Genomic DNA, 26,928 nt, shown 5'->3' with positions numbered 1-26,928 from the left:
TCCTCTCCTTCGGCCTCTTGATTCAGAGGCAATTCCTCCGGCATTCGCCCGTCCCAACATCGTTTTTTGATTGAATATATTTTGTTTCTTCTTGTGGATTCTTTCGGCATTGGATCCCTTTTTTATTCTTGCCTTTTTTTTCTTGCTACAGGCTTACTGTTTCACTTGTATAAAAAAGCAATTCCCGCTTCGTGCGAAAAGGGGAAAGGAGGGCCAGACAGAAAAAGACGTCATTCAGCAACATTCCGAAACGTTGGACGATCATTTAACAGGTAAGAACTCTGAAGGAACTCGTGTTCAAGGACAACTCCTACTCACCGACGTTCTGGCATTGCCTCTTTCCTCTCTTGTTTTGTTGCTTCTTCCAGAGACCTATCTCGAGCCCAGGCAACTGTTATGACACCATCGCAGCTTCCACCTGTCCACGACAGCTCCTCTGCTCCCTCCTCTGCTCTCCTTTCGTCGAACATGCTGTGATCTTCTCTCGTTCGCCCTTGTCCTGCTCCTTGGATCCCCCCCCCCCCCACGCACCTACTAGTACTGACCTATCGTTTCTCTGCCTAGTATACTACTCCATAACCATTGGTCTCCATTCCAAACTTTTCCTGCGGTCGGCGTGCGTGGTAGACAGCCTCCTTACGAGTCATCCTTGAACACTCTCTTGTCTTCGACGCAGAGAATCCATCTCCTACACAAATAATCCGTTCTCTATTTATCTGGGAAGATGGATCAACAGGGTCAATCCGGAGTTCCCGGCCCCGCTGGTCGCAAGCTTCATATAGCTCATCGGAGGAGTCCATCAGAGCTAACTCCGCTCATGAGTACGTGTGAACAAAACCAACCCTTTCCCGCGCTTCATACCACCAGGTCAACTCGCTAACGACCATGGTAATAATAGTGGAACAATTAGCGATTCAGCAACAGATTGAGCTACTTCAACAGCAACAACAACAAATCGCTGCTACTCACCAACAGTATGTTAACATGGGACTCCTACAGCCTCAACAGTTGGGTCAGGTTTCAGCGTTCTCTCCTTCACTTCAGGGGGGTGCGTCTATGGGCGGTGTCTCCCCTCAGATCAATGCTTTCCAATTCCCCCAAATTGCCCAGCAACAGCTTGGCGTTCCGATGAACAGCCCCGGTCAGCACTCGCATCGCCGCAACCAGTCCGCCCTCCCTGGCTTGGGCATGGGACCCCCTCCAGCTCCGTCCTCCGGGGCTTCAGGGTATTCTGATTACAACCAGCAGCAGGGCAACCAGCCGAAGAACGACAATGGAGGTCACGGTCGTGGTCGAGGGGGCCCCCCGGGTGGCGGCCACCAGCGACGTCACTCGCTTGCCTTGCCTGAAGCTAAAAAGGCCGCAGAACTCGCTCAGCAGAAACGAACAGCGTCTGGGTTCCAGTTCCCTGCCCCCGGTGCGGGAGCCGAATCATCCGACAATGCAGCAGGTTCGGACGACAAGTCCACTGCTTCTCCGGCACCGGGCCCCCAGGGCCTGGGCATTCACCGGGCCGGTAACATTCGAACTGGCGGTCATGGTCGGAGCCAATCTATGGCTGTGGGCAGCAATCGAGGCTCGCTTTCTGGCCGCGGTGCTGGTGGATTTCAATTTCCTCCATCGAACGAGTCAGAAAACCCACGCCGTGGAAGCGGTCATGCCCGTACTTCATCTAGGAACTTCGATGGCAACTGGCGCCAACCAAACAATCAGAATCAGGGTCAGGATCAGCAGAAGAGTTTCGGACAACAGGGCGGTGGCTTCCAACCTGGCCACCGTGCACGTGCATCGATGAATCAGTCCATCGGCTCTATTGGTTCGTTCCAGTATCCTGGACAGCCACAGCTCATCCAGTTACCTCAGGGACAGGTCGTGATGGCCCCGCCGCAGATGTTTGGTGGCGGTCAGCAGCTGAACCCGTTGCAGCTTGCACAGCTTCAGGCTCTTCAGCAAAATGGCCAGCTTAACGGCCAAGGACTTGGTCTTCAGGCTAGCCAGCACGCCCCTCCTCAGTTGTCTGCTCAGCAGCAGCAACAGCAGCAACAACAACAGCGGAAGACATTGTTCACCCCATACCTACCTCAGGCTAACCTGCCCGCTTTGTTGAGCAATGGCCAACTCGTGGCCGGTATCCTGCGGGTCAACAAGAAAAATCGTTCTGATGCGTATGTTACAAGTCCTGATTTGGATGCCGATATCTTCATCTGTGGCAGCAAAGACAGAAACCGTGCGCTTGAAGGGGACTACGTAGCCGTTGAACTCCTGGATGTGGATGAGGTCTGGTCGCAGAAGAGAGAAAAAGAAGAGAAGAAGAAGCGCAAAGACATTACAGACGCTAGGGCTGGTAGCAACGCTGGCACTGATAAACTCTCCCGTTCTGATTCTGGCGCAAATGGAGACCGCCAGGAGGTCGGTCCTGATGGCAGCATTCGTCGCCGTGGTAGTCTCCGTCAACGCCCAACGCAAAAGAAGAATGATGATGTCGAAGTGGAGGGCCAAAGTCTACTCTTGGTCGAGGAAGACGAGATCAGCGATGAACAGAAGCCACTCTTCGCGGGCCATGTTGTTGCTGTCATTGAACGCATCGCCGGACAGATGTTTTCGGGCACCCTCGGACTCCTCCGTCCCAGTAGCCAGGCGACGAAGGAGAAACAAGAGGCTGAACGGCTGGCCAGAGATGGCCCCCACGGCCGTTCCCAACATGAGCGTCAGCAGGATAAGCCGAAGATTGTCTGGTTTAAGCCAACGGATAAGCGTGTTCCCTTGATTGCCATCCCTACGGAACAGGCGCCCCGTGATTTCGTCGAGAAGCACCAGGACTACGCCAACCGTATCTTTGTTGCTTGCATTAAGCGGTGGCCTATCACGTCTTTGCATCCTTTCGGAACCCTTGTTGAGCAGTTGGGTGAAATGGGCGACCTGAAGGTAGAAACTGAGGCGCTCCTCCGTGACAACAACTTCGGATCTGATGAGTTCTCTGATGCTGTCCTCAAGAGCATTGGTTGGGAGGACTGGACCGTTTCTAGCCAGGGCGAGGCTCTCCTCGCTTCTCGCCGAGATTTCCGTCAGGAAACGACCTTTAGCGTCGTTCCTAGTGGAACTAAGGAGCTCGAGAATGCTTACCATTTCAAGCCTCTTGGAGACGGCAAAGTGGAAATTGGAATTCATGTCACCGACATTGCTCATTTCGTAAAAGGCAATTCTCTAGTTGACCGGGAGGCAAAGAAACGAGGCACTGCTGTCTATCTCGTCGATCGACTAGTCAACATGCTGCCGCGGCGCATCTCCACCGAGCTCTGCTCTTTGCTTCCCGGAGAGGACCGCCTCACAGTCAGTGTCGTGCTAAAGGCTAATCCAGAGACGGGCGCTATTGACGACGATGTTTGGATTGGCAAGGGCATTATCAAGAGTGCCGGCAGACTGAGCTACGAGGAGGTTGACGCCGTGGTTCAGGGAGCTGCGGATCTTTCTGTGCCTGAAATAAAGGCTGACACTCTTCGAGCACTATATGTAAGTATTTCTCTAATGCTCACCCGTCCGTCTGGCAGTTCCTTTTCTTGGCTAACAGTACTGTAGGCTGTTGCCTCTAGATTCCGCGAAGCGAGATTCGGCAACCGTGTCGCGCATATACCTCCTCTGCGACTGCTCCATCAGACAGATGATGAGAACGTCCCCGTTGAATACAATATCTTCAACTCCTCTCCTGTGCGGGACATCGTGGAGGAATTGAGTCACAAAGCAGACTTTTTCGTTGCTCGTAAATTGGTGGCTGCTTTGCCTGAAAAGGCATTCCTTCGTCGCCAGCCCTCGCCTAATGTGCGCCGTCTCCACTCGTTCATTGATCGGATGAACAGGCTTGGTTTTGGTTTGGACTCGACAAGCAGTGGTACCTTGCAGAGCAGTCTTTGCAAGGTTCAGGATGATGATTTGCGCAAGGTGGGTTCTCTTCGTACACCGATAAGGGGCAAATTCGTCTTCGGATTCTGTCTTGTCTTGATAACACAGCCTTACTAACGTCACCCAGGGCATGGAAACACTCTTGGTTAAGGCTATGCAGCGTGCCAAATACTACGTCGCCGGCAGCGTTCAAGACGAGCAGCGTTCTCACTACACTCTCAACCTGCCAGTTTACACTCATTTTACCAACCCAGCTCGCCGCTATGCGGATATCATTGTTCATCGCCAATTGGAAGCCATTCTATCTAACGGTGCTGTTGAGTTCTCTGACGATATTGAGGCCCTAAACAAGGCTGCGGACGTCTGCAACAACAAGAAGGACTCGGCACACAATGCTCAGGAGCAAAGTGTTCACATCGAAGCGTGCCGCAACATGGACAAGAAGAGACAGGAGATTGGCGGTGACCTCATTAGTGAGGGCATTGTCCTTTGCGTCTATGAGTCCGCTTTTGATGTTCTCATTCCCGAGTTTGGCTTTGAGAAGCGTGTCCACTGTGACCAATTGCCCTTGAAGAAGGCCGAGTTCCGCAAAGACTCCCGTGTCTTGGAGCTCTATTGGGAGAAGGGTGTCCCGTCCTCCGCATACATTCCTGAGGATGAACGTCCAAAGCCCGCCAACTCCCGGGCTGCTCAGGCTGCTGCTGCGGCGCGTGAGGCAGAAGCTGCGAGAGAGCGTGCTCGTGAGAGGGAGGAGGCTATGCGAAAGCAGACTGAGACCGGAACTATCTCCACCGACGTCGTGGATGCCCTGTTCGACGATGATGACGATGACGTCTCCGAGGTCACTGAGATGGCTGCAGGCGTTTCATTGAACTCATCTGCTGATCGCTCGACCCAGAGCATGCCGCCTTCCCCAACTCGCAATGGCCATCTTCAGCAGCCACCCCACAGAACCCGTTCTGATCCGAAGATTGCAACGCTCAGTGGCGATGCTCCTGAGGCGAAATTGACCAACAAGGAGAAGTACCTACAGCTCTTCAAGCTCAGGGAAGAGGACGGCGAGTATATCCAAGATGTCACTGAGATGACCCGGGTCCCCATCATCCTGAAGACCGATTTATCCAAGAGCCCTCCGTACGTGCTTCCTAGTTTGTCTCTGGTGTATGCATTTACTAACATAGGTCTTAGTTGCCTCACTATTCGTTCTGTGAACCCCTACGCTCTGTAGAAGCGCAAGACTCCACTCCGCGCCGTCACACACGTGTCCGCATGTTTACGAAAGCTGATCTTGGCCTGGTTGGCAGACCTATCACAACGGTCGTATATTGATACACATTGGCTGTTATACAGTACCATCGTATTTGCTACCGCCAGATGTCAAACGGTGGACTGTTGTGGATCCCTCCTCTTTCTTCTGGTAATATTGCTTTAATTCGTCTAGCGTGTTAGTTTGTTATCTCCATTATAATGGCTATGAGCCTCCCAAACTTGCAGGAAATGTTTCACTGCACCGGTTGTTGTGTGTCGTTTATATCAGTCACAACATTACTCCTTGGGGAAGTATACTATTCCTCGCGCGAGGAACCATTTCAAGAGCCAAAGACTCCCGATAGTCGGGATCAAGGGGTCGGATATTACGAGATAGGGGTCTCCATTATTATTAGTATGGATCGAATCATCGATCGTGAGGAGCCGAAAGGAAAATTTGACTATTCGTTTTAGATGTTTGTATAACTTATTGCTACACAAGCGGCATCGCATTTTAGTCTCTTCACTTCTCAATTGTCAGTTGAGGCGGAGAAAGTACTAAGTAGTAGTCATAGTAGCGTCCATAGCCAATAGCGCTCCTCACAACAGTTGTCTATTAAATATATCAATAGTGACGCCAGTACTGTAACCTCACGGCCGTAGTTATTATGTATCATGAACAACCCAAGGATTCCGGAACAGGTTCTCCAACGAATATGCAATATTCTAGAAAGACAGATGCAGCCAACAACGCTGACCCTTAAACCCAAACGCCAGGTCCAATCGTTTGCCTCACTGCGCCAAAAATCCAAACAAGTATGCCAAGAAAAAAAGGTACGACGTTCAGCGATGAATCCAAATCATAACCTGCGAATGCCTATACGTGGTTTCGTCTTTTTCATATTGGACCCTGATACTTTTCGCGTACCAGAGACTGCCTTTGGAGCTTTTGAACTAGACGGGGCGGAGGTAGAGAGCAGAGCGAGTGAAGTCGGAGGGCAAGTGGAAGGCGCCTTTCTGGAAGCAAGACCAAGCCCTTTGGGACTGGCCAGGGAGCCATGGTTCTCTTTGCCGTCCCCGCTATGACAGCGGTCCAATTCAAGCGGCTCTGGCACGTCCTCGAATATCTTGACTTCTTCCCGTATGCGTCCAGATGAGTTGACCCCTTTACTGCGGACGGACAGCTTCGGTGATTTTCTCTGTGGAGAAGGATCGCGTTCCGGGCTGCCACCATAATTGTTTGCTGCGATGTTCTTCTCAGATGCTGTCATGCCCTCCAGGTCACTATCGTCTGGATCCATCGCAAAGGGGTCTGTATCCAGAGGCAGCGTTAGGACGGATAAGGGACGTTTGCCAAGGGCATTTTTCCTGGGGCTCGGTGGAGCAAATTTGACCGGGGACGGCGATAGTGTTGGATCATTCTCTTTGCTGGCATTGGAGAGGTTTTCAGATTCGTCGTCTGAGATGATTGAATCGGCTTCATAGGGAATCTCTGATTGTTGCTCTTCGGCTCGGTTCTCTGTCTCCGGACTATTGGATTGCCGCTGTGATCGCGATGACGCCCGCTCTCCGTTCTTCCGGGTATTCTTCTTCTTCATCGTCACAGATTGAACTCTAGTGCCCTTCCTTGAGCGCAACAAGCGAGGTTCTTCTTGCTCCGGGATCGTCGTTCCGGCATCTTCTCCCTTGGTCTTCGCCTCCGCTGCTGCACTTTTCAAGTCCGTTGGCACCGGCGCATGAATGGATGTCATTAGTTTAGCCTGTCGCGCAAAAGCCTCGTAGTTCTCCTGAAGTAAAGCGCCGGCCGCAGAATTCAACGCAGAGTCCGGGTTCGGGTAAATAAGCAGGCATGAGATTGTCTGTACGCGCGCCGCAATTTATTAGCCCCTCTGTCCAATTATACCCCCTCACAGCGATGGTGCACACTCACAACTAGAACATCCTTCAATGTCAGAGTCGCCTTCCAATCCCGCTTCAATGTATCGACGCACACGGCGCCCGTCAACTCCTCCACATTGGGATGCCATATACGGGTTTTGAAAGTCGCCTTCGGCGGACTTTTAGGATAATCATCCGGCATCTTCAAGTGCACGCGCCACAAGCCTTGTGAATATGGTGTCCCCTGCGGGCCCGCCAGCAAGGTCGTAAGTTGAGTGAGGTCGTCGCTCGACGAGTCCTCCGAGGGGAAGAGATAGTTCGGGGGCAGGTCATCATGCAATGCGGCATGGTCCGCAGCGAGACGTTTCAAACTTGAAACCTGGTTGTTTTATGCATGATTAGATCCGAGGTGTTCTGCAGACAGACGAACTGTTTGGGATTGACACTAGTAACCCACCATTCTTTTTTTTTTTTTTTTTCTTCTTCTTCTTCTTTCTTTTATCCCTGAGTTCACAGACTCAAATTCCGCTGCAGTGTTTTGAGAACAGCTATCGTAACCAATTATACTCCCCCAATCAAATATAGACCAATGAAGGGATACCCTTGTATATAGGAAAAGGCTACCGGAGTAACCACACTTCCCCCCACGAAAAGAAAAAGAATGCTGAACTTGTTTAACAAATCGCGGCTATGGACCCAAACTTCGGTTGCCCCCAACAGCCCTTCTTTTGTTTTGATGATGTGAAGCTGATGGCACTAGACCCGATACGGGTCATTCCATGGCTCACAACCAAACGCGAATATCATGTGACTGACGCGTCGCTTGCGCGTTTTAGGAAGTGTTATTAGGTGCCTACTAAGTAGGCTCGCTTGGTTTCCTGATTTGGTTAGGGTGGTGGTGTGCACCTCTTCTATCTACTAGTATTATCGTCCCCTGGTCGTCTTTTGTTTGTACTGTATACTGACCTTGTACATGGAATGGGTACGAGTGGTTCGACTTGATGGACAAAGTGGGTTGACAAATTTCACTCTGTCATTGAGGTTTTTACTATCTGTATGGTCTTAATAGGGGGTTGGGAGCCCTGGCTGTTAAGAATGGGACCTGCGTCGGCACCTATCCGATGCAATGCTCGTTTGAAATCAAGTGATATTTCAAGTTGGCAGCTGTGATGTATGTATATATGTATGTATGTGGGGGTATGGGTGGGTGGGTGTCCATGTACATACATGCTTTATGATCTCTTGATTCCAGATACATCATGTTCAACACACGAACGTTGCGCTACAATTAGGGCTTTATTGGCATTTCTAATCAGGTAGGAATAACTAGCAGGTATAAATGGCATATGTCATAAGGTAAACACTGGTGATGTACTCCGTACATTGTGGGTTGCCCCTGAATAAAGGACGAGTGCCTTTGGGGGAAAAGATAAGGCAGTGTGAGAGTTGAGATCAAATGGCTTATTTAAGAGAATATTGCAAGTCGCTTCGTTGGAGTCGCTTTAGAGTCGGACACATCCTTGCCTCCTTTGACGAGATCGTCGTTCTAGAATAACATAGGTTAGTTATTAAGCTATCGACTCGGTGCGCTTCTTGTTAATCTGGTCCACTTGACGGGCCCACTTCCCCTTCCCAACATTGTTGTTTCTCCTATCTTGGGTGGTATCTTCGGCTTGGAGCGCTGACATACATCTACTATATATGTTTATTTTGATTGTCTTCTGGAAAGATGGCCGATTGTTGTTTAATTGAGATTATTAGATTGAATATCGCATCTGTGTCGGGACAGACTTATCAACAAAGTTTAGCACTACAGAGAGATCTACAGGTGACATGAAGCGTAGTACAGCAGAACCATTTGTCATAACGAATTTCCTCAGAACATGGAATTCCTATTTACCTGTAGCATAGCGTCATTATGGTATTATGATTAAACCTCGAAGAAAGACAAGTTTGATATGTGCGCGGCGAAAATTAAGCGTGTCTTGTGTAACAGCGGCGACTTAAAGTTAGACGAGAAAAGAAAGGAAATTGGAATAAAAGCCCTTCCCGGCAATGATACATATGGAGTATAGAAATGAACCTCAGTATCCGTATGCCTCATCTCTTATCGTTCCACCATCCTCGGTAGCTGGGACGGTTGGAGGGGGGAGGTCCATGGAGCACAAGTCCGCTTGTGGAGCACACTGATGCTTGAGAACGGAAGCGATATTGTCAATGGCCAAGCGTTGATTCGATCACGAGCTCTCCAGTTACAGGAGAGCAGCAATGGCAGCACCGGCAATGAGACCGAGAGGACCAGCAGTGGCCATGGGGACGGCAGCACCCTCAGAAGTGCTGGAGGCAGCGGAGGTAGACTTGGAGGAAGAGCCCTTGGTGCTGGTAGACTCATCGGTCGACTTGGTCTTGGTGGAGGTCTCGGTGGCAGTGGCAGTGGAGCTCTTTGCAGCGCTGCTCGACTTGGTAACGAGGGTAGAGGAACCAGCAGAGCTGGAGCCGCTCACAGCGCCGGAGGACTCAGCACCGCTGGCAGTGGGGGTCGTGGGGGCTTCGGTAGCCGTTCCAGAGGGAATCACGGGCTGAGAGGTGACGGTGGGAATGACAGTAGAGCCGGTCTCGGCGCCGCCAGTGGTAGTGGCAGTCGCACTGACACTGCCAGTCTCAGTAGCGCCGGTGGTCTCGACACCAGAGACATCCTCAGGCTAGAGCGAAATTCAAGTCAGCAAAGTGGAATGCTAAACAGCTGTGATGAGACAAATCAGGGTCTTACGGTAGCAGCGGAAGAAGACTGGGCAGCAGCCATAGCGGCGAAGGCAGCGAGGATGAAAGTAGCACGCATCTTGATGTTTGGAGTAGATCTGTTGATCAATTCGTTGGTAGTGAACCGGGTGGTGGAGATGATCAGACGATGGCAAGCGAGTGTAATTGTTGGAAGGAATAGGAAACGAGTGTATGGGTTCCTTTATATTACTCCGGGAAAGAAAAGGGTCAAACAAAGAGTGACAGGGCGCAGGGGGGTCTTTAAATAGACAAGAAGGACGGGGTAATAAATAATAGGAAGGATAATAATTATAATCCAAATTAAGAAAGAAGGAAGGAAGAAAACGGACTATCCATGAACACTAATAATAGGTAAGTCAATCGGATGGGTTTTTTTAAATAAAAAAAAAAAATGGAAAAGAAAAGAAAAAGCATAAAAAGAAAAAAGAAATAATAATAATACTGGACAGTCACCACATGTGAATACTTGACTCCAAACTAAGGATCTATTAGGTGTCAAATCGCCCTCCCCGTCAGCCCTGTCTGCATTTTTTAGTGGCAATCGTATCTGTATCTCGGGATCCACTTGTTCGAAAGAAGGGTAGGCCGAAAAGGTACAGTGCTGAGCCCAGAGAAAGTCTCAATTCAAGCATCATTCCCGAGCAGTCTCCTAGTTGAGAGTCCAGACACTGAGTCTCCGGCAGCCTTGGCCTAAGCCCTGTCAATAGGATTAAAATAATCGGGTAATGGGAATCCAATGAGGACCCTTGTTATTGGTGAGGATTCCTCCGCATACATATTACACAGTCAGTACACATCTCGAAGGTTTGTGAGGTTGCGTATGCTTCATACTATTTTTGGTGGCCACCGCGACACATCGTCAGCTGCGGGATCCACTGCCTTGCCGGCCCGTGACCAATAAGATCGAGCGGCTATACAATTCTAACAGTCCCCATCAAAGAAGGTAGAATCAGGCGAAGCTCTGGTTTCTTTTTGGATTGATTTTTAATTTTTAATTTTAATCTCTTTTTTTTTTTTTTGTTTTTTTGTTTCTACTTCCTTGTCTCATGATTTCCCTTTTTTTTCTTTTCCTTTTTTTTAAACTTTCATCACTTCTCTTTATTGACTTTTTAACTACCAAGCTGGAGAAGTGAAAAGATGTACCCGGAGTACGGAGTACATTGGTATTCAAATCCGTCCACGAGAATAATACCTATCCACGTAGGTACCAATAGATTCCTCTCTAGACGAATAGTCGGATCCTTCACTCGTCATCAACAGCACACGTAATGAGTCAATTCTTCTATTTTAGCCCTGGACCAAAGCCAGCGACCGTAACCAAAATTACGAGGAGGATATCCGCAGGTGAGAGACTGTTGGACGACTTCTTCCCCTAGTGACAAACAAGACTTCTCCCCAAGACGACCGGCCGATGCACCATGTCCCATGTCTGATCCGCATGGACCAAGAAACGGGACAGCCGATAATCTAAGTCATGCCTAAACCAGTTTAGTCACCGGGGGCATGGTCTCAGCCTCCCGTGTCGACTCCTTCAATCTGAGTCAAGCCACCACCACTGTCTCTCGTCAGGAATGGGGAATTGGATGGTGCAATGGGAAACTTGGTACCGTACGTGTACAGGTTCCAGTACGTTCGAGGCTCAAGCCTCAATCTTTGCCCAGGACCGCCACCGATTCAAACCTTACTGCTGTAACACACCCTTTGCTGTTGTGACCGTCCACACGTTCATTCAATGGGATCAGGTTGTCATGGTTTCACTCCCGCAACATTCGCCATCGTTTCGTCCATTGCCGAAGCATGCACAGGGTTCCTTGACTTTTAACGACCAAGTCAGGCATACCAAGGGAAGTGCCTGTACAATTCAAATTAGTCTACCGGGCTACGTATGCAGCGACCATTTGACACTGACAGTGCCGATCGACACATTCCATCCAAGACATGGGTTGGATTGCGACCAGGGCCAGAACCAAAGTTCTTTTCCCTCCCGTAAGGTACCAAGCGGTACGGACACATAGGGCGTTGTAATACAAACAACCTTTGGACCAATAAGTCAGAACCAGAGAGCCCCCTGTGGGAAAAAAAAGAAAAATAAATAAATGGTGCCAAGTAAATGGCCAGACTCTCCATGAGCCCAACGGCAAATGCAAGGGTAAAGAATGTCACAATGAATCTCGGTTAATGAGGAGAAAAGGGTCATTATATCCACCGATATCCCAAACAAGACCAAATAATGAAAGGTTTGCTATTTTCTTTTTTTTTTTTTTTCCTTTGAGATTTTGGAACCCCCCTCTTTCATCGATTCTGGAACCAGATGGTGGTCTTGTCAGGTTTCCGTCCACCTTCCATGTCGTCTCCATCAATCTGCCGCATGGGTGGAGTCTGGCAATTTATGTGATAATATTATTATGGGGACGACTTCTTGTATTCTTTCTCTGGGTAAGAGAAGTATGTGGAATACGTAGTCACCCGTCTTTCTATCTTTGTTCCTCAGCTCGCGCGTCTTGGAGTGGCTCCTGTGACCCTGGGTTCCACATGATGGGCTTGAGTTCGTGTTTTGTTTCTCAGTGCCAGTGTCTGTCATTGCAACGTTTATATCACAACGGCCTTAATACACCTGAGTTAGAACTGGTAGGGTAGAAGGATGGACAGCGATACCCTTGTATACGTTGCTTCCTTCCATTGTAGATCTATAGGGCCTTGGGGCTTATCCCCATCCTCCAATGCCGTCCTTGCTCCTTCCATCCCCATTGGCCTGTCGTCTACTGGGCGTTATTCCCTATGCTTACTTTATGTTAACAATTCTACCCATCAGCATCGGTACTCCATCTCGACATCAACTGAACACGTTTATGTCCCCACAGTTCGGAGCACGAGCGAGAAACCATCGCAGATCGCAACGTAGAGAATAGACGCAGCCACGCTGAGCCACCATTCTCGCAGCAGCTCACTCAGCTTTGATCAAATAGACAGACACCAAGAATCTCCTCGGCACAGCACACAAGCACACACACACACACACAGAGAGAGAGAGAGAGCATCCCTCGTCACTTAAACAAGCCCCGAAGGTCCATGAGAAGCCCCCGATATCCCAACCCTCGCAGCTTCACCCACAGGTACACCACAGGAAAGCCCATACCTTGAACCTCGCATCCAACGGACGGCGGAGACAACAGCCCAGGTGAAACCGACCCTGCTAATCACAAGATATAGCGTCCTCGTAGAATATCAATAGTCTCTCACTAGACCCAGGTTGTTGACGGTGAGTGCAACACAAGACCAGCTCGTGTGCCATGGGAGAAGATGATATGCCCAATTGACTTCTCTATGGAGCATCGGGGGAGCTCGCTCGGCCTTCTATTCTTGTAGTGCTGGTAATGTGGGCTGGGGGATTTGAGACATGCTCCATTTCCTTTCGGTTTGTGCCGCCATTTGGGTGGGGGGGGGGGGGGGCGGAGTTGGTATTTACTGGGTTTTGAGGAGAGGTTTGGATATATCCTGTGTGGATGGGGTGTTCAAGTAGGGGTTTTGTCTGACATGGAGGTCTTATTGTGTTTGGGGTGGTGGTTTGGATGATAGATGACGGCCAGTTGGGAGTGTGGTGTTTGGGGGATGGTCAGGGCATTGTTGGGGCTAATGTATGATTCTATGTTTTCAGGAGTTATCAATAAGGACTGATAATTTAGCTGTTGGATGCATTAAAGGAGTCATGGAGAACCAAAGACGCAATGCTGGTTTTCTGGCGCTTGAACAGATCAGAGATTCTGGCATACCTGAAGCGAACTCAGGTAGTGTGCAATGAAACAGTCAATCGGCTATTCATGTTGTCCTCAGAGTATCTCTTAGGTAGGGCCAGGACATCGTTCCAAAAGATAAATAGCAGACGACACATACAGTGAAGCGCCCCCCGAGTCTACGACACCAGACACCCTGTAATTGCATCTCGCTCATTGTGTACTCTACACAGAGTCAGCTGGCAACCAGCGTCCGAACTATTAGATCCGAAGCAATGCAATAGGAATAGCAACGCAGACCGAGGAGCAACCACTCATTAATTGCTTTTGACTGATATAACTATACATCAAGGTATCATCCCAGACAACTTTCTATATCAAAAACACCCGTCACTCCTTGAGAGGATTCTCGCCCTTGATCCAATCCGCAAATTCTTTCCGTTTGCTCTGGTGCTATCAGAATATATCCTTAAAGGCCAGACTCCATCGGAAAGGGAATATAGCACCTACCCGCACGTCCCAGAAGTTATATCTCTCCTCCAGCCTCCGGTAGGGGTTTCTGCCACCACCCTCCTTCTCGATCTCCCCAGCCCACTGGCTCCAGCTAATCGGCTTCAATTTAGGCGCGCCCAACACTAGGCCCACGGAAACGAGAACGAGGGATACTAGAGCTTCGATGACGATATCCTGCGGAAGAGCGGTAGACGCGGAGAGGCGGGCATTGCTGTACAAGACCGTATGTTCATGTGCGGAATAACCCCTGGTTTCCCCGAGAACTTTGGTAAGCGATCCTGATGCGAAAATAACAAGGTGAATGTATTTTGTTAGAGAAATCGCGGCGGTACTCACGCATGGGCAAGGAGGACGAGTCCGAAGAACGTCACCAAACGTGAGATAAACCCCATGGTCACCCAGTGTAACCTGATCAGTTGACAGATGATGAGCTATTAGGACTCGGAAAATTTCTGTCCGCTTCTGCCACAGAAATGCACGAATCCCCAGATGGTTCTGATGTGACTGAGCGTCGGTATCAGCAAAGCTTAGTAACGATGTTTCTTTCAGAGAGCAGTCTAGCTTCTACGGTGGTCTAAAGAAACCACTTGTGCAAATACGCTTAGTCCTTCCCACAACCCCACGTTCACCAAAAGCCAGAAAAGTTGGGCACCAATGCAAGCTCACCACTGAACATTGAGTTCGTTCAAGCATCATGTGTGACGAGCTCAACAGCATATCCTAGAGGAATGGGTTTACTGGGATGGAATACCGATGTATTAATATTGGGGTATTTTTTCATTTTTTCATCAGAACAATCAGACAATGCCGATCGAGCTCTAGCTAGTTGTTTTTTAAATTCATGAATTTGGTTTCCGTCGATAACATGAAAAATCCTTCATCACACCATTTATCTTCATAAACGTTTCATTTACAGCTTCTGCATAGCAGCGATATCGGTGGACTGGACGTGATCCTCGTCCTCCTCGATCTCCTGCTGGAGCTCGTCAAGGGAGACCTTCTCGTCCTCAACAACCAGGTTGATCTGAAGCTTCTTGATACCGTAGCCAATAGGAACCCACTTAGAGGCGGACCAGACAAGGCCATCCTTCTCGATAGCACGGACGTTGGCCTCCATCTCCTCAAGGTTGGTCTCGTCATCTGCAGAATTGTTAGCGTGTATTTTCCAGGGGGAGCAGTAAGCGCAGGCTACATACCCCAAGGCTTGACCTCAAGGGTGACAATGGACTTCGCAGCGGGCTTAGGGCCCTTAGCCGCCTTCTTGGCGTGGTACGCAGCAAGGTTTTCTTCGCGCTTCTTGACGAGCTCAGGGTCCTCCTCCTCGTCGTCACTGCCGAAGAGGTCCATGTCATCGTCATCATCGGCGGGCTTGTCCTTAGGGTTGGTGGGGAGCTCGGTGGACTCAGGGCCGTAGGTGGTGTGGGACTTGGAGGCATCGCCAGGGAGAGAGGCGAACTCAGCCTCATAAGAAGCAATGTGCTTGTACCAGCGGGCAACGTGAGGGTACTTCTCGGCGTCAGGAGCAGCAGAGAAGGCCTTGAAGGTCACGACATCGGCCTGAGAAGGAGCATCGCTAGTTGCCAGTTAGTCATAGGGAATGCATAAAGCCATCTATTGTAGTGGCCTTCAAGCAAAAACAGGCAACGAATTGCAGATAGTGGGGGAAAAAATTTTCCTGGAGATCAGAAACGCGATTGCTCGCAAAGTTGTGTAGTCTTACAGCGGGGTCTTAAGCCGCCTCATAAACACGGACCAATTTGTTTTCATCATATAAAACAGGAAACATAGAGCTTAATGGGGTTCAAAGAAAGAGACGATGCAAAACAAAAAAACCACTTACCCAACAACGTAGCTCCTGGTGGTGAACCAGTTGTTAGCAACTGAGGGGCAACATTAGCTTTCAGGACCATTCAAGCAATGAAGAGAGAAGGGCTCAAGGAAATGAAAGGAAAAGAAGAAACGTACGAGTGAGGCCAGCGTCAGAAACGAAATCGGTGAAACCCATTGTGACGAGTGATTTATGTGTGAAAAATATACGGTTGGATTGGGAAGTAAGGGGGAGGGAGAGGAGTAATATATAGGAGAGCAAGAGGGGGAAGGCGTTGGAAACCAATTTTTTTCGGCACCAGATCCACTCAAGGGGTGAAATTTTCGACGGCGGCCAAATTGCCCCTCGATGGGGCCGCACGTGATCCCCGACGGAGCTCGTCGGCCCTCGAGGAGAGCTTCCGCCACTCACCGTTGCCGCCGCGGTGGAGCTTTCGAGAAGCGTCACGATGCTTGGGGTTGCTACAGTACTCCGGAGTATATAGGCATGTCACAGTCTCTCGCATGGATGACCTCGATTAGCACTTTCAATCCAAAACCTCCCAATCTCGAACCCATTGCTAGCCATGGCTTCAAGGTTACATATCGCTCGAGGTCGACTGTTACGCTCCCCAGCGCTAGCATCGCCAAACCGTATATTCCACCCTACTCAACAATTACGTTTACCTTCGCACGCCCGGATTCTTCCTTCCCTCGCCGCTAAGACCTCCTTATTCCAGCCTATATCACCGGCTCGCAATTATGCCAGTGGACGGCCTCACCCTCCCGGTGGTACTCACCGCATGAATTTGGGAGGTGAGCCGGAGAAGTCAGCTTTAGAACAATATGGTGTTGATCTTACCGAAAAGGCGAAGGCCGGCAAGCTGGACCCCGTCATCGGGAGAGACGCTGAAATTCATCGAACTATTCAGGTTCTGTCAAGAAGAACGAAAAACAACCCAGTACTGATAGGAGCGGCTGGTACTGGAAAGACAGCGGTCTTGGAGGGTTTGGCTCAAAGGATTGTCCAGGGAGATGTCCCGGAGAGTATCAAGGACAAACGTGTCATCTCCCTAGATCTAGGCGCGCTTATAGCTGGTGCAAAATTCAGAGGTGATTTCGAAGAACGCTTGAAATCCGTTCTCAAAGAGGTCGAGGAGGCGCAGGGCGGGGTGATCCTATTCATTGACGAGCTCCACACTTTGCTTGGTCTAGGAAAGGCAGAGGGCAGCATCGATGCTAGCAACCTTTTGAAACCGGCCTTGTCTAGGGGCGAGCTTCAGTGCTGTGGCGCTACCACTTTGAACGAGTACAGATTGATTGAGAAGGATGTCGCCTTGGCGAGACGGTTCCAGCCGATCATGGTCGGAGAGCCGTCCGTGGCCGCCACTATATCGATCTTGCGTGGTATAAAGAACAAGTACGAAGTCCATCACGGTGTGCGGATCACAGACGGTTCTTTGGTGGCGGCAGCAACTTACAGTAACCGTTATATCACCGACCGTTTCCTTCCAGACAAGGCTATCGATCTAGTGGATGAGGCCGCCTCAGCCCTACGATTGCAGCAAGAATCAAAGCCAGATGTAATTCGTGAGTTGGATCGAGACATCACCACTATCCAGATCGAGCTCGAATCCCTGCGCAAGGAAACCGATGTCAGCAGTCGTGAGAGACGAGAAAAACTACAGGAAGACTTAAAAGCCAAACAGGAAGAAGCCGCCAAATTGACTGAGACTTGGGAGAAAGAGAAGGCTGAAATCGAGACACTCAAGCGCACCAAAGAGGAACTAGAGCGTGCTCGTTTCGAACTTGAGCAGGCTCAGAGAGAAGGAAATTTTGCAAAAGCCGGAGAGTTGAGATACTCCACCATTCCAAGTCTCGAGGCCAAGCTGCCGAAGGAAGGTGAAGAGCAGGTTGCAGGATCCCAGAGTCTAATCCATGACTCTGTTACAGCGGATGATATTGCGAACGTTGTTTCCCGGACCACCGGCATTCCTGTCAACAAGCTCATGGCCGGAGAAGTTGAAAAACTGATCCGGATGGAAGACACTCTGCGGCAGTCAGTTCGTGGCCAGGACGAGGCGCTTTCTGCAGTAGCCAACGCAGTCCGCATGCAGAGAGCAGGTCTGAGTGGAGAAAATCGGCCACTGGCCTCATTCATGTTTCTCGGCCCTACTGGTGTTGGAAAGACCGAACTCTGCAAGAAAATGGCCGAGTTTTTGTTTTCCACCGAGACAGCGGTTGTGAGATTTGACATGAGCGAATTCCAAGAGAAACACACGATCAGTCGCTTAATCGGTTCTCCTGCCGGCTACGTAGGCTACGATGATGCCGGCCAGCTGACAGAAGCCGTCAGACGGAAACCGTATGCTGTCCTTTTGTTCGATGAGTTTGAAAAAGCTCATCGGGATATATCTGCTTTGCTGCTTCAAGTTTTGGATGAGGGCTTCCTCACGGATGCTCAGGGACACAAGGTTGATTTCAGGAATACCCTTATTGTCCTTACCTCTAACCTGGGAGCTGATATCCTGGTGGGCTCGGACCCCTTGCATACTATCAAGCAGACAGATAAGGGTGAAGTTTCCCCTGATACCAAGAAGGCAGTCATGGATGTTGTGCAACATGCATATCCCCCGGAGTTCCTCAATCGGATCGATGAATTTATTATCTTCAAGAGGCTCTCTCGAGAAGCTCTTAGGGACATTGTTGATATCAGACTCAAAGAGCTCCAATCAAGGCTCGACGATAGGAGGATGACTCTGCAGGTGGACAGTGAGATCAAGGACTGGCTTTGCGAAAAAGGATACGACCCTAGATATGGTGCTCGTCCCCTCAACCGCCTGATCGCAAAGGAAATCGGTAACAGGTTGGCCGATAAAATCATTCGTGGTGAAGTTACCTCTGGGCAAACCGCCCATGTTTCATTCAACGCCGACAAAAGTGGGCTTGAAGTTACTGCAAAAGGAGCAAAGACTGAAGACGCAACAAACGCAACATACCCGACAGAGACCGAAAACCCATAAATATGTTGAGATGAACTTGTATTCTTTTTCTTTTCTTTGCGGGAGTTAGATAACCCAGGCAGGTTCTGTATGTAGGTTGGGAAATATGGTGTTGAGAATGTCTTTACTCTTAATGATGTCCATGTATATTAACGAGATCTCCGCTTTTGTGTGTACATTACTATAGTGTTGCTTAGTTACACATGTATATGACTTTTGACCAGAATGCTCGTTATTATCTTCTTGAACCCTACAATACTAAAAACAACCTGGTGGACTGATATTCGGAGCCTTAGGCCCGAAGTCCCTCGCTCTAGTATACTCGTAGCCTTTTGACTACATCTGCTTTCCATGGACAATAAATAGCCACTCGAGAAATATCATTGACCTAACACTATGAAAAGTCAAACAAAGAAAAGACGAACAACATACCACTCAAACACCACATCGCATTCTTCCCATTCTAGACTTAGCCATGACAGAGGTACACAGTCTAGTGCATCATACAACCCTCCTTCTAGCTCTCGAAGATCCCCCATATTGAGGCAACCACTGTTCAATGATTCCCGAGGCTATCTACCTGGTAGCCCGATCCAACAGCTCACTGATGACGATCTTGATCAAGTGATAGTAGCCGTTGATATGAGAGAATCCGGCACTGTGGGTTGTTCATATTATTCGGCACAGGAAGAGACACTTTATTTGTTAGGAGACATGCAATTGGCTGGCACCGAGATCCTTGATAGCCGTTCGTTAAATGATCCATTTCATCGCTTCAAAGATACTAATCAAGCCCTAGTGGTCCTTCAGACTAAGCCTACTGCACTCCTACTTTCACCGCGAGTCGACTATCTCTGTTCACAAGACACAAACGAGTGTGGGCAAGGAAACAGTAAGCTCCAGGAGTATCTAGCGGCTGAGAGTTGGAGGTTGATAGAACGATGAATAGGTAGTCAATCTTACCTTCCCTATCAGCTTGATGTTCGTCCATCCCAAGAATTTAGCTACCTCAATGCGAAGAACAAGCTAGTGGCATTGGAGATATCTTCGGAACACGAGCAACGCATCAGGTTCCTCGTACCCCACAATGGACTAATTGATACTGAGCAGATGGACACCGAGAGTCTGGATTTTACCTTACAGGATGGCAGGTTCTTACACATTCCCAGTTCGATCGACATGGAGAATCAAGTGACGATTGGCTGTGCAGGTGCCGTTCTCACTCACCTTCAAAGGCGAAGGGCAACGGTCATGCCTGCTTCCAGTGATGAGACTTCATCATACTTCCAGGTGCGCTCTGTCGAAATGCTCAGCTTACAAGGAACCATGTGTGTTTCCGTTTCTCAAAAACTACCAAACGAATTTATCTTACCTTAGACTAGGTTTCTGAGTGGAAGGACATTGTTAGAACTTCAAATAATGGAGTCGGAGTCCCATCCAAGTATGGTCAATCAGGGACCAGGAAAAAAGTCATCCTCCTCGAAGGAGGGCCTTTCGCTATACGGTTTATTCCAACGCTTTGCCTATAGCCCCCAGGGACGACACCGACTTAAGCAGATTTTCCTCCGCCCAAGTATTGACATAGATGTCATACGCGAACGCCATGCTTTTATTGGCGTATATCTACGGCCGGATAATTATAATCCGCTAAACAAACTTACGAAGAGTCTCAAACATATTAAAAACCTCCGTCCCGTGATGATCAACCTTCGAAAAGGAATAAGTACCGGAAGTGGGAAACTAACGGGCTTCAAGAGTACAGTATGGGCCACATTGCTAGCAGTAAGCCAACCATGGTAAGATTATATATAGCAAAATACTGAAAGTTTGTTAGTTTGCTTTCTACGGTATTGATATTCATGATGCCCTCAAGGAAACTGCCTCCGGGAACGAACTACCGTTGCTTCAGAAAGTAAGTGTAACAACACTCCGACTGCGATGTGTACACTGATGTTCCAGGCTCTTTGGGTTTTGGAAGAGGCTCAGCTATACAGAGTTGGACGGATGATCCAAGAGATAGTAAGGAACTTAAGCCTACTTATAGAGGTCTCGACTAACGACTAACAGGTCGATATTGATAGCACTGAGGAGCAGGGTAGGACGGTGGTAAAGCCGGGACTAGACAGGGAACTTGACAAGATGAAAGACAGCTATGATGGTTTAAGCAGTTTGTTGAAGCAAGTTGCAATAGATATTGCGAGTACCATCCCGGAAAGCCTTGACATTGATGTGAATGTGATATACTTCCCCCAGCTTGGCTTCAATATCGCAATACCGCTGAACGATAGGGGCGAGGCAACCTTCACTGGCTCCGATGATGAATGGGAACTCATTTTTGTCACAGAGAACCGGGCATACTTTAAAGACTTTAGGATGAGGGAGATGGACGAGAAATTGGGTGATATTTATGGGCTAATATGTGGTACGTATTAAGTTATACGGTCTGCGCATATTGTGCTGATTCTTTTTTTGTCTATAAGAAAAAGAGATTGAGATTGTCTATGAGCTAGCACAAAAAGTGCTTCAATATGAGAAAGTGCTTCTTGAGGCGTCAGATATATGTGGTCACATTGATAGGCAAGCACTCCCAACTTCCTCTTGACAGACATAGACTGATCTCTCGCAGCCTCCTTGCCATGTCACAGGCAGCAAGTTTCTATAGGCTGACCCGCCCCAAATTAGTGCGCGAAAATGTAATCAGCATCAAAGGAGGCCGGTAAATCTAAGCGAGGGAAAGACTGATCGGCGCTTGCTGACAATTCGGCAGTCATATTCTCCAAGAATTGACTGTCTCATCATATGTACCAAACGATACCCTTTTAGTTGGTGGGAAGCTGGGTGCATGTGCTCCATGTTCTTCATCAAAACCCCAAACAGCTCTCGAAACATGGGGGAGTCAAAGCATGTTGCTATTAACAGGCCCGAATTACTCCGGAAAGAGCATTTATATGAAGCAGGCAAGTACGATGCTTCCAACAAAGGGATTCGCTGTCTAATGAACGTCAGGTTGCTTTAATCATTTATTTGGCACAAGTGGGAAGGTATGTAGGGCAGTGAATCACCTGGTCATGCTATCTACATGTAACTGAATACAGTAGCTTCGTTCCAGCCGAAAGTGTCGAAATGGGGATAACAGATAAGATACTCGTCAAATCTAATAGCCAAGATAGTGTCTCCCAGGTGAGAGAAGCAATCAACATGTATCCACTGACGTATAAGGCTAATGCCGCTCCAGATCCAGAGCACATTTATGAACGATCTACAACAAATATCGTTTGACTTAAAGCAGATGACCGAACGCAGCCTGTTGATAATAGATGAGTTTGGCAAGGGTACCAGCGAGAGCGGTCGGTGTCATTCGCTTACACTATTTTCCATATCAGACACTGACATATTTGCTGTAGATGGTATCGGGTTAATCTGCGGGATTCTTAACCACTTACTTATAGCCGAGAATGCGCCGAAGGTTATTGCTGCAACACATTTCCATGAGATACTCGAGAATGAGTTTCTCAAGCCAGGACCCCGGCTGCTGCTCGGTCATATGGAGGTTCAGGTTTGCGAAGAATCCTGCAAAGCGGAAGATCAAATCACATATCTATATAAGTCCGTTCCAGATTGACCGAAGCTTCATTTGCATAATACGAAGTTGATCTGCTAACGAGATACTGGAATAGCTTCCACCTAGGCCGGAGCGATAAGAGCTATGGACCAATGTGCGTTTCAAGTATACGCAGTATGTCTTGGTCTTGTATCTAACTTGCATGGGTGAGATAGTTGTGCGGCACTGAACGGAATCAACGAGACGATCGTAGAACGGGCAAATGAGCTTGCATCTCTCGCTGTTCGTGGAGAAAACCTGACAGCCGCTTGTGCCATGTTGTCAGCGGAGGAAATACACGCTTTGGAAGAAGCGGTAGGGCATTACTATTGTCTTCTGGTGTTTGTGTGGCACGCAAGAGACTGACATTATGGAAGGACATGCTTGCGAGAAGATTTCTAGGTTTAGACCTGTCAACGGAAGGGAGCGACGAAGCTGTGAGTGATATGCTAAACATGCTTGTCGGAGAAACCAAAAATGGGGGGGTATAACTTGACGATATCAGCGAGGCAATTTGTGTTGCTAGTAGTATTAAGTAGAATGTGCCTGTTTTGACACCAGACTGGGGAGGAAAGGGACTCGAACAGAGGTTTTATCATATGAATTATATATGTACACACAAATCCTTTTTGATATCACGAGATCGAACGCCCGGACTATAAGTATCCACTCATACCGCAAAGAAACAACCAAGGGGACAATTCTATAGCTTGACACTTTTAACCAGGTTCTTCTTGATACCAGTAAGTTCACCAGCATAACCACCACGACCTTCGCCACCCTTGTATAACTGGCGGATACTACCCAGCTTCTTCTTCTTCTCTTCAAACTTCTTCCTCTTCTTGACACGGGGATTGCGGGAGTCCTTGCTCCGCTTGGCCGCAAGACCCTTGTTCTTCTCGATTTGGTATGTGATGGCTCGTTTGCCATCTGGTCCAACCTCCTCCTGGATTGCCACTTGACCACCTTCACGGGCAGCGGCGGCGTACGCTTCAGCACGCGCCTTCTTATCATCCTTGCGTTGCTTGGAACGTGCAGCAATCATATCATAATAATCGTCATCATCCGATCCGCCCTGGTCCCCTCTAAGCTCATTGGCAACCCGATGATCTTCGTCGTCACTGTCGCCGCCCAGTTGTTCGGATTCCTTAGGCTTCTGTCTACCACGCTTCTCAGCTTCAGCATTCAGGCGAGCCTGGCGATCCCTCAAACGTTCACGATAAGGTATATCCGCATCACCACCAGCATCGCGACCAGCAGCAGTGCGCTTGTTTGCCTTCTGCGCAAGTTGGGAAGTATAGAAACGGAGAGAACGCTTCTGCTTGGCTTTCTCCTCAGCCTCCTTAGCAGTAAGAGCATCTTCATCACCGAAGTCGGAGTCATCAGCAGCTTTAGAGGATTGTTTAGCTTTTTGGGCGGCTCTCTTCTTGCCAGGCTTGGTGACAAGATTCGAGAGATCCGCCAGATTGGCCTCTGTCTCCCGTAATCTCTGTGCCCTACGAGCTTCGGCCTCTGCCTGTGCTGCCTCGGCCATGCGCTGCGCTTTAGAGACCTTCTCCTTCTTTTTCTTGGGAATTTGCGCCTCCTTATTCAAGCTCTGCTGCTTGGCGACAGGGGCGACAGATACGTCTTCTTCGCTGTCCATATCTTCCTCGACATCCGACACTTCGGGAGCAGTAAGGTCTTTGACAGACTCCCAAAGCTTACGAAACTTCACTAGGGCGCCCATGACCGGGTGCGATCGAAGCTGAGCCGGAGACAAGGGAGCCGGATTCCCAGAGGCATCTCGAGACGACGTTAAAAGCACAAGATACATAGCAAAGGTACCGAGATAAGCCGACAGGGCACGGAATTTGATGACAGGGACTGGGGCAACTTCGGGGACCGCATCTTTAGTGGTCTTAGCAGCCTCGGCGGCTTCTGCAAGCGTGCGATGTGTTGTCTGAAGATCGATAAAATCCTTAGCCAATGGCTCGAACTCGGGGTATCTCGACCTCAAAATCTTCAGTTTCTCCTCTGTGCTCATATCGTCTGTGATTTCCAACTGTGGGAGAACCTCCGTTACTTCTCCAGCATCACCTTCCCCATCTTCTTGTCCTTTGCCAGATTCGGCCCATTCGGTTTCGTCAAAGCCAAAGTCTGCCTCATTCATCGCTTGCAAGTGCTTCTGTTGGAGTCTCTTAGCTTCTTCCTCTTCCTCAAGAGCATCCGCTTCCGTTTCTATTTGATCCGCATTGTAAAGGTCTTTCCTCGATGAACCCCAAGCAGCAATGCCGTCCTCGTCCTCGTCCTCGGAATCAGACCCCGCAGCACCACCGCGCTTTGTCTTGGGACGTAAGAGTTCTTCGTCGTCTATCTCATCCTCTTCACCGTAGTCATCCTCGTCCATGTCCTCGTCGTCATCCAAGTCGTCTTCGTCCACCGACTCGTAACCCATGATTTCCTCATCAGACGGCTGGAGCATTTCCTCTAAAAAAAAGTCGCCTCGTCAGAAAACAATTACAGCCACGAGGCTCTGCATAGACTAACCTTCCTGGATCACCTTCCGCCGTCTCTTTGCCTCCGGTGCTTCCTCCAGCAGGACTTGATCACGACCCGTCTGGAATTCATCTTCGGAGTCGTCAAACCTCTCCTCGATGTTGAATTTCGTACGTGCTGGGGCGGACTCTTTCCTGGCCGCAGGGCGACCACCCGCCTTTCTTTTGCCCATGACTGACTTCTTGGATGGACAAAAAGAGATTGATCTACTCTGTAGTCCAGACCAAATCTGCGGAATCGATAAACCTCCGCGATAAAATTTTGGGCGGGATGCTTACCGCCTTGAAGACACTAGTCTCCTGTGGGCAACGTTTGCAGTGTTTGACCGGCGATACAGATTGTTACAGGCGGAATGCCACCAAATCGGAAGGCCCCCACTGTATCCATTGCTTGATGTACGGAAGCTCCGACCTGAAGGCTTTCAAACCATCTTGATGATCGGCAACCGAACTTCGACTGAAGAGGAAGCAGCAGGCCCAATTGACCTTCCTTAACGGACTAACTTTGTTCTCTGGCCAAGTCGTTCACCTTATATCCGTGGAATCCTCATCCTCGTCTTCTTTTCCCCATGCATCAAGTACTCTCCTTCATCCCTAACGACCTATCTCCCACCCAATTGGGGGTTTCCGTCATTCTTTGCGGGTTCTTCCTATATACAGTTACCAAGATGCTTCCCAAGATGTTGGGTTTCGGATCTCAACAGAACGAGTTCGTCGTGGAGGGCAGGGTATGCAATATATGATCTCTCTCTTTCCCGTAAACAAACTATTAATCATGACCATCCTTCTTATAGACCGTGGTGATTACGGGTGGCTCCGAAGGTATGGGCAAGGCTGTAGCTTGTCAGCTTGCCGCAAAGGGTGCAAACGTTGTCCTCGTTTCGCGAACAGTCCAGAAACTTCAAGATGCGCTTGATGAGGTTAAGGTAAACCACCATGTCTGCATGCACTACGCTAGAAGATGCTTACCTTTCTTAGGCGTCGGCTGCGAATTTGAACAGGCAAAAGTTCCATTACATCAGTGCCGACCTTACGAACGCCGCGCAATGCGAGCAGATCATTGAAGAGGTCACTGAGTGGAATTATGGGCTTCCCCCTGACGTCGTGTGGTGCTGCGCAGGCTACTGTAACCCTGGGTTCTTTGTCGACACTCCAGTCCAAACGCTCAGAGATCAGATGGATACGGTCTATTGGACTGCGGCGAACACCGCCCATGCGACACTCAGAAAGTGGCTTGTACCTGTCCCCCCAAGCGAACAGACGACAAACCCACGAAGACATCTTATTTTTACATGTTCCACACTGGCTTTTGTACCGATCGCCGGGTACGGGCCTTATTCTCCTGCCAAGGCGGCGATTCGTTCTTTATCCGACACCCTCAATCAGGAGATTGAAATGTATAACGGTACTCGCCAATCAAAATCGCAGATCAATGCTACTTCTGCCGACGTCAAGGTTCACACGGTTTTCCCGATGGGAATTCTGAGCCCCGGTTTCGACAACGAACAGAAGCTCAAGCCTGAGTTGACAAAACAATTGGAGGCGGCTGACAAGCCACAAACTCCTGGCGAAGTCGCGAGAATCGCGATTGCAGCACTGGAAAGAGGTGAATACCTTATTACTACCATGTTTGTTGGGCATGTAATGAAGGGAAGCGCCATGGGAGGCAGCCCAAGGAACTCTACTGTCCGCGACACATTGACCAGCTGGCTCAGCAGCTTGGCATTCTTGCAGGTGATTCCTGATCTCCGAAAGCAGGCCTGGAACTGGGGTATGAAGAACGGTATCCCGTCGTCCCGAACGTCAGAGTAAGGCGCGGTATTGGGAGAGGAGATGACATGTTATGTTGTGCGGTGTATGATTAGATACCCATGAGCATCCTTACGCAGCCTGATTCGCTTATCCTTAGATCCGTACCTGCTATTGGTGTTCCT

General features: G+C 49.2%; 10 protein-coding genes across 10 annotated transcripts; 5 read left to right on the top strand and 5 right to left on the bottom strand.

The window, feature by feature from the left end:
• Window positions 1-724: 724 nt before the first annotated feature.
• On the top strand, window positions 725-5,125 carry ssdA (mRNA-binding translational repressor SSD1; the record flags this gene model as incomplete). The annotated part of the gene is made up of 5 exons (XM_032087809.1): window positions 725-821; window positions 899-3,510; window positions 3,577-3,936; window positions 4,025-5,031; window positions 5,086-5,125. 5 exons carry the CDS (start codon window positions 725-727, stop codon window positions 5,123-5,125), a joined length of 4,116 nt encoding a protein of 1,371 aa, XP_031938620.1.
• An 880-nt stretch (window positions 5,126-6,005) lies between these two features.
• BDV37DRAFT_285854 (putative ubiquitin conjugating enzyme E2) lies at window positions 6,006-7,225 on the bottom strand (the record flags this gene model as incomplete). Its single annotated transcript, XM_032087808.1, has 2 exons — window positions 6,006-7,004; window positions 7,076-7,225. 2 exons carry the CDS (start codon window positions 7,223-7,225, stop codon window positions 6,006-6,008), a joined length of 1,149 nt encoding a protein of 382 aa, XP_031938619.1.
• Window positions 7,226-9,275: 2,050 nt separating this feature from the next.
• On the bottom strand, window positions 9,276-9,862 carry BDV37DRAFT_285853 (putative GPI anchored protein; the record flags this gene model as incomplete). The annotated part of the gene is made up of 2 exons (XM_032087807.1): window positions 9,276-9,725; window positions 9,794-9,862. The coding sequence occupies 2 exons, from the start codon at window positions 9,860-9,862 to the stop codon at window positions 9,276-9,278; spliced, it is 519 nt and encodes a 172-aa protein (XP_031938618.1).
• Window positions 9,863-11,900: 2,038 nt separating this feature from the next.
• BDV37DRAFT_185288 (uncharacterized protein) lies at window positions 11,901-12,742 on the top strand. Its single transcript, XM_032079561.1, has one exon. The coding sequence runs from the start codon at window positions 11,983-11,985 to the stop codon at window positions 12,439-12,441; it is 459 nt and encodes a 152-aa protein (XP_031938617.1). The 5' UTR covers window positions 11,901-11,982; the 3' UTR covers window positions 12,442-12,742.
• Window positions 12,743-13,925: 1,183 nt separating this feature from the next.
• On the bottom strand, window positions 13,926-14,440 carry BDV37DRAFT_285852 (membrane magnesium transporter family protein; the record flags this gene model as incomplete). The annotated part of the gene is made up of 3 exons (XM_032087806.1): window positions 13,926-13,982; window positions 14,046-14,295; window positions 14,385-14,440. The coding sequence occupies 3 exons, from the start codon at window positions 14,438-14,440 to the stop codon at window positions 13,926-13,928; spliced, it is 363 nt and encodes a 120-aa protein (XP_031938616.1).
• Window positions 14,441-14,958: 518 nt separating this feature from the next.
• Window positions 14,959-16,053, bottom strand: BDV37DRAFT_285851 (translation elongation factor 1 subunit beta; the record flags this gene model as incomplete). Its single annotated transcript, XM_032087805.1, has 4 exons — window positions 14,959-15,188; window positions 15,245-15,621; window positions 15,889-15,928; window positions 16,014-16,053. 4 exons carry the CDS (start codon window positions 16,051-16,053, stop codon window positions 14,959-14,961), a joined length of 687 nt encoding a protein of 228 aa, XP_031938615.1.
• Window positions 16,054-16,172: 119 nt separating this feature from the next.
• hsp78 (chaperone ATPase HSP78) lies at window positions 16,173-19,065 on the top strand. The gene has a single exon (XM_032079559.1). It carries the CDS (start codon window positions 16,442-16,444, stop codon window positions 18,875-18,877), a length of 2,436 nt encoding a protein of 811 aa, XP_031938614.1. The 5' UTR covers window positions 16,173-16,441; the 3' UTR covers window positions 18,878-19,065.
• A 187-nt stretch (window positions 19,066-19,252) lies between these two features.
• Window positions 19,253-23,060, top strand: BDV37DRAFT_273801 (MutS family protein MSH5; the record flags this gene model as incomplete). Its single annotated transcript, XM_032085120.1, has 17 exons — window positions 19,253-19,604; window positions 19,656-19,748; window positions 19,806-20,184; window positions 20,239-20,638; window positions 20,691-20,768; window positions 20,816-20,851; window positions 20,924-21,278; window positions 21,337-21,433; window positions 21,483-21,572; window positions 21,624-21,817; window positions 21,966-22,036; window positions 22,092-22,203; window positions 22,261-22,462; window positions 22,534-22,572; window positions 22,634-22,772; window positions 22,835-22,894; window positions 23,019-23,060. The coding sequence occupies 17 exons, from the start codon at window positions 19,253-19,255 to the stop codon at window positions 23,058-23,060; spliced, it is 2,739 nt and encodes a 912-aa protein (XP_031938613.1).
• Window positions 23,038-25,601, bottom strand: BDV37DRAFT_185025 (something about silencing 10 family protein). The gene is made up of 2 exons (XM_032079558.1): window positions 24,987-25,601; window positions 23,038-24,926 (listed from the first exon to the last, which is right to left on the bottom strand). The coding sequence occupies exons 1-2, from the start codon at window positions 25,165-25,167 to the stop codon at window positions 23,161-23,163; spliced, it is 1,947 nt and encodes a 648-aa protein (XP_031938612.1). The 5' UTR covers window positions 25,168-25,601; the 3' UTR covers window positions 23,038-23,160.
• ksrA (3-dehydrosphinganine reductase) lies at window positions 24,942-26,886 on the top strand. Its single transcript, XM_032079560.1, has 3 exons — window positions 24,942-25,722; window positions 25,789-25,920; window positions 25,973-26,886. The coding sequence occupies exons 1-3, from the start codon at window positions 25,564-25,566 to the stop codon at window positions 26,804-26,806; spliced, it is 1,125 nt and encodes a 374-aa protein (XP_031938611.1). The 5' UTR covers window positions 24,942-25,563; the 3' UTR covers window positions 26,807-26,886.
• Window positions 26,887-26,928: the final 42 nt, after the last annotated feature.

This window comes from Aspergillus pseudonomiae (genome assembly GCF_009193645.1).
Source record: "Aspergillus pseudonomiae strain CBS 119388 unplaced genomic scaffold BDV37scaffold_66, whole genome shotgun sequence".
Classification (NCBI taxonomy): domain Eukaryota; kingdom Fungi; phylum Ascomycota; class Eurotiomycetes; order Eurotiales; family Aspergillaceae; genus Aspergillus; species Aspergillus pseudonomiae.
Note: the sequence above shows the minus strand (reverse complement) of the source record. Positions and strands in the feature narration are given on the sequence as shown.

Bases quoted from the DNA above. Each gene is read 5' to 3' on its own strand.
- hsp78 (XM_032079559.1), top strand. From the start codon at position 16,442: ATGGCTTCAAGGTTACATATCGCTCGAGGTCGACTGTTACGCTCCCCA.
- BDV37DRAFT_185288 (XM_032079561.1), top strand. From the start codon at position 11,983: ATGAGGAGAAAAGGGTCATTATATCCACCGATATCCCAAACAAGACCA.
- BDV37DRAFT_185025 (XM_032079558.1), bottom strand. From the start codon at position 25,167: ATGGGCAAAAGAAAGGCGGGTGGTCGCCCTGCGGCCAGGAAAGAGTCC. The intron at 24,927-24,986 runs GTTAGTCTATGC...ACTTTTTTTTAG, and splicing joins GCGGAAGGTGATCCAGGAAG to AGGAAATGCTCCAGCCGTCT.
- ksrA (XM_032079560.1), top strand. From the start codon at position 25,564: ATGCATCAAGTACTCTCCTTCATCCCTAACGACCTATCTCCCACCCAA. The intron at 25,723-25,788 runs GTATGCAATATA...TCCTTCTTATAG, and splicing joins AGTTCGTCGTGGAGGGCAGG to ACCGTGGTGATTACGGGTGG. The intron at 25,921-25,972 runs GTAAACCACCAT...TACCTTTCTTAG, and splicing joins ATGCGCTTGATGAGGTTAAG to GCGTCGGCTGCGAATTTGAA.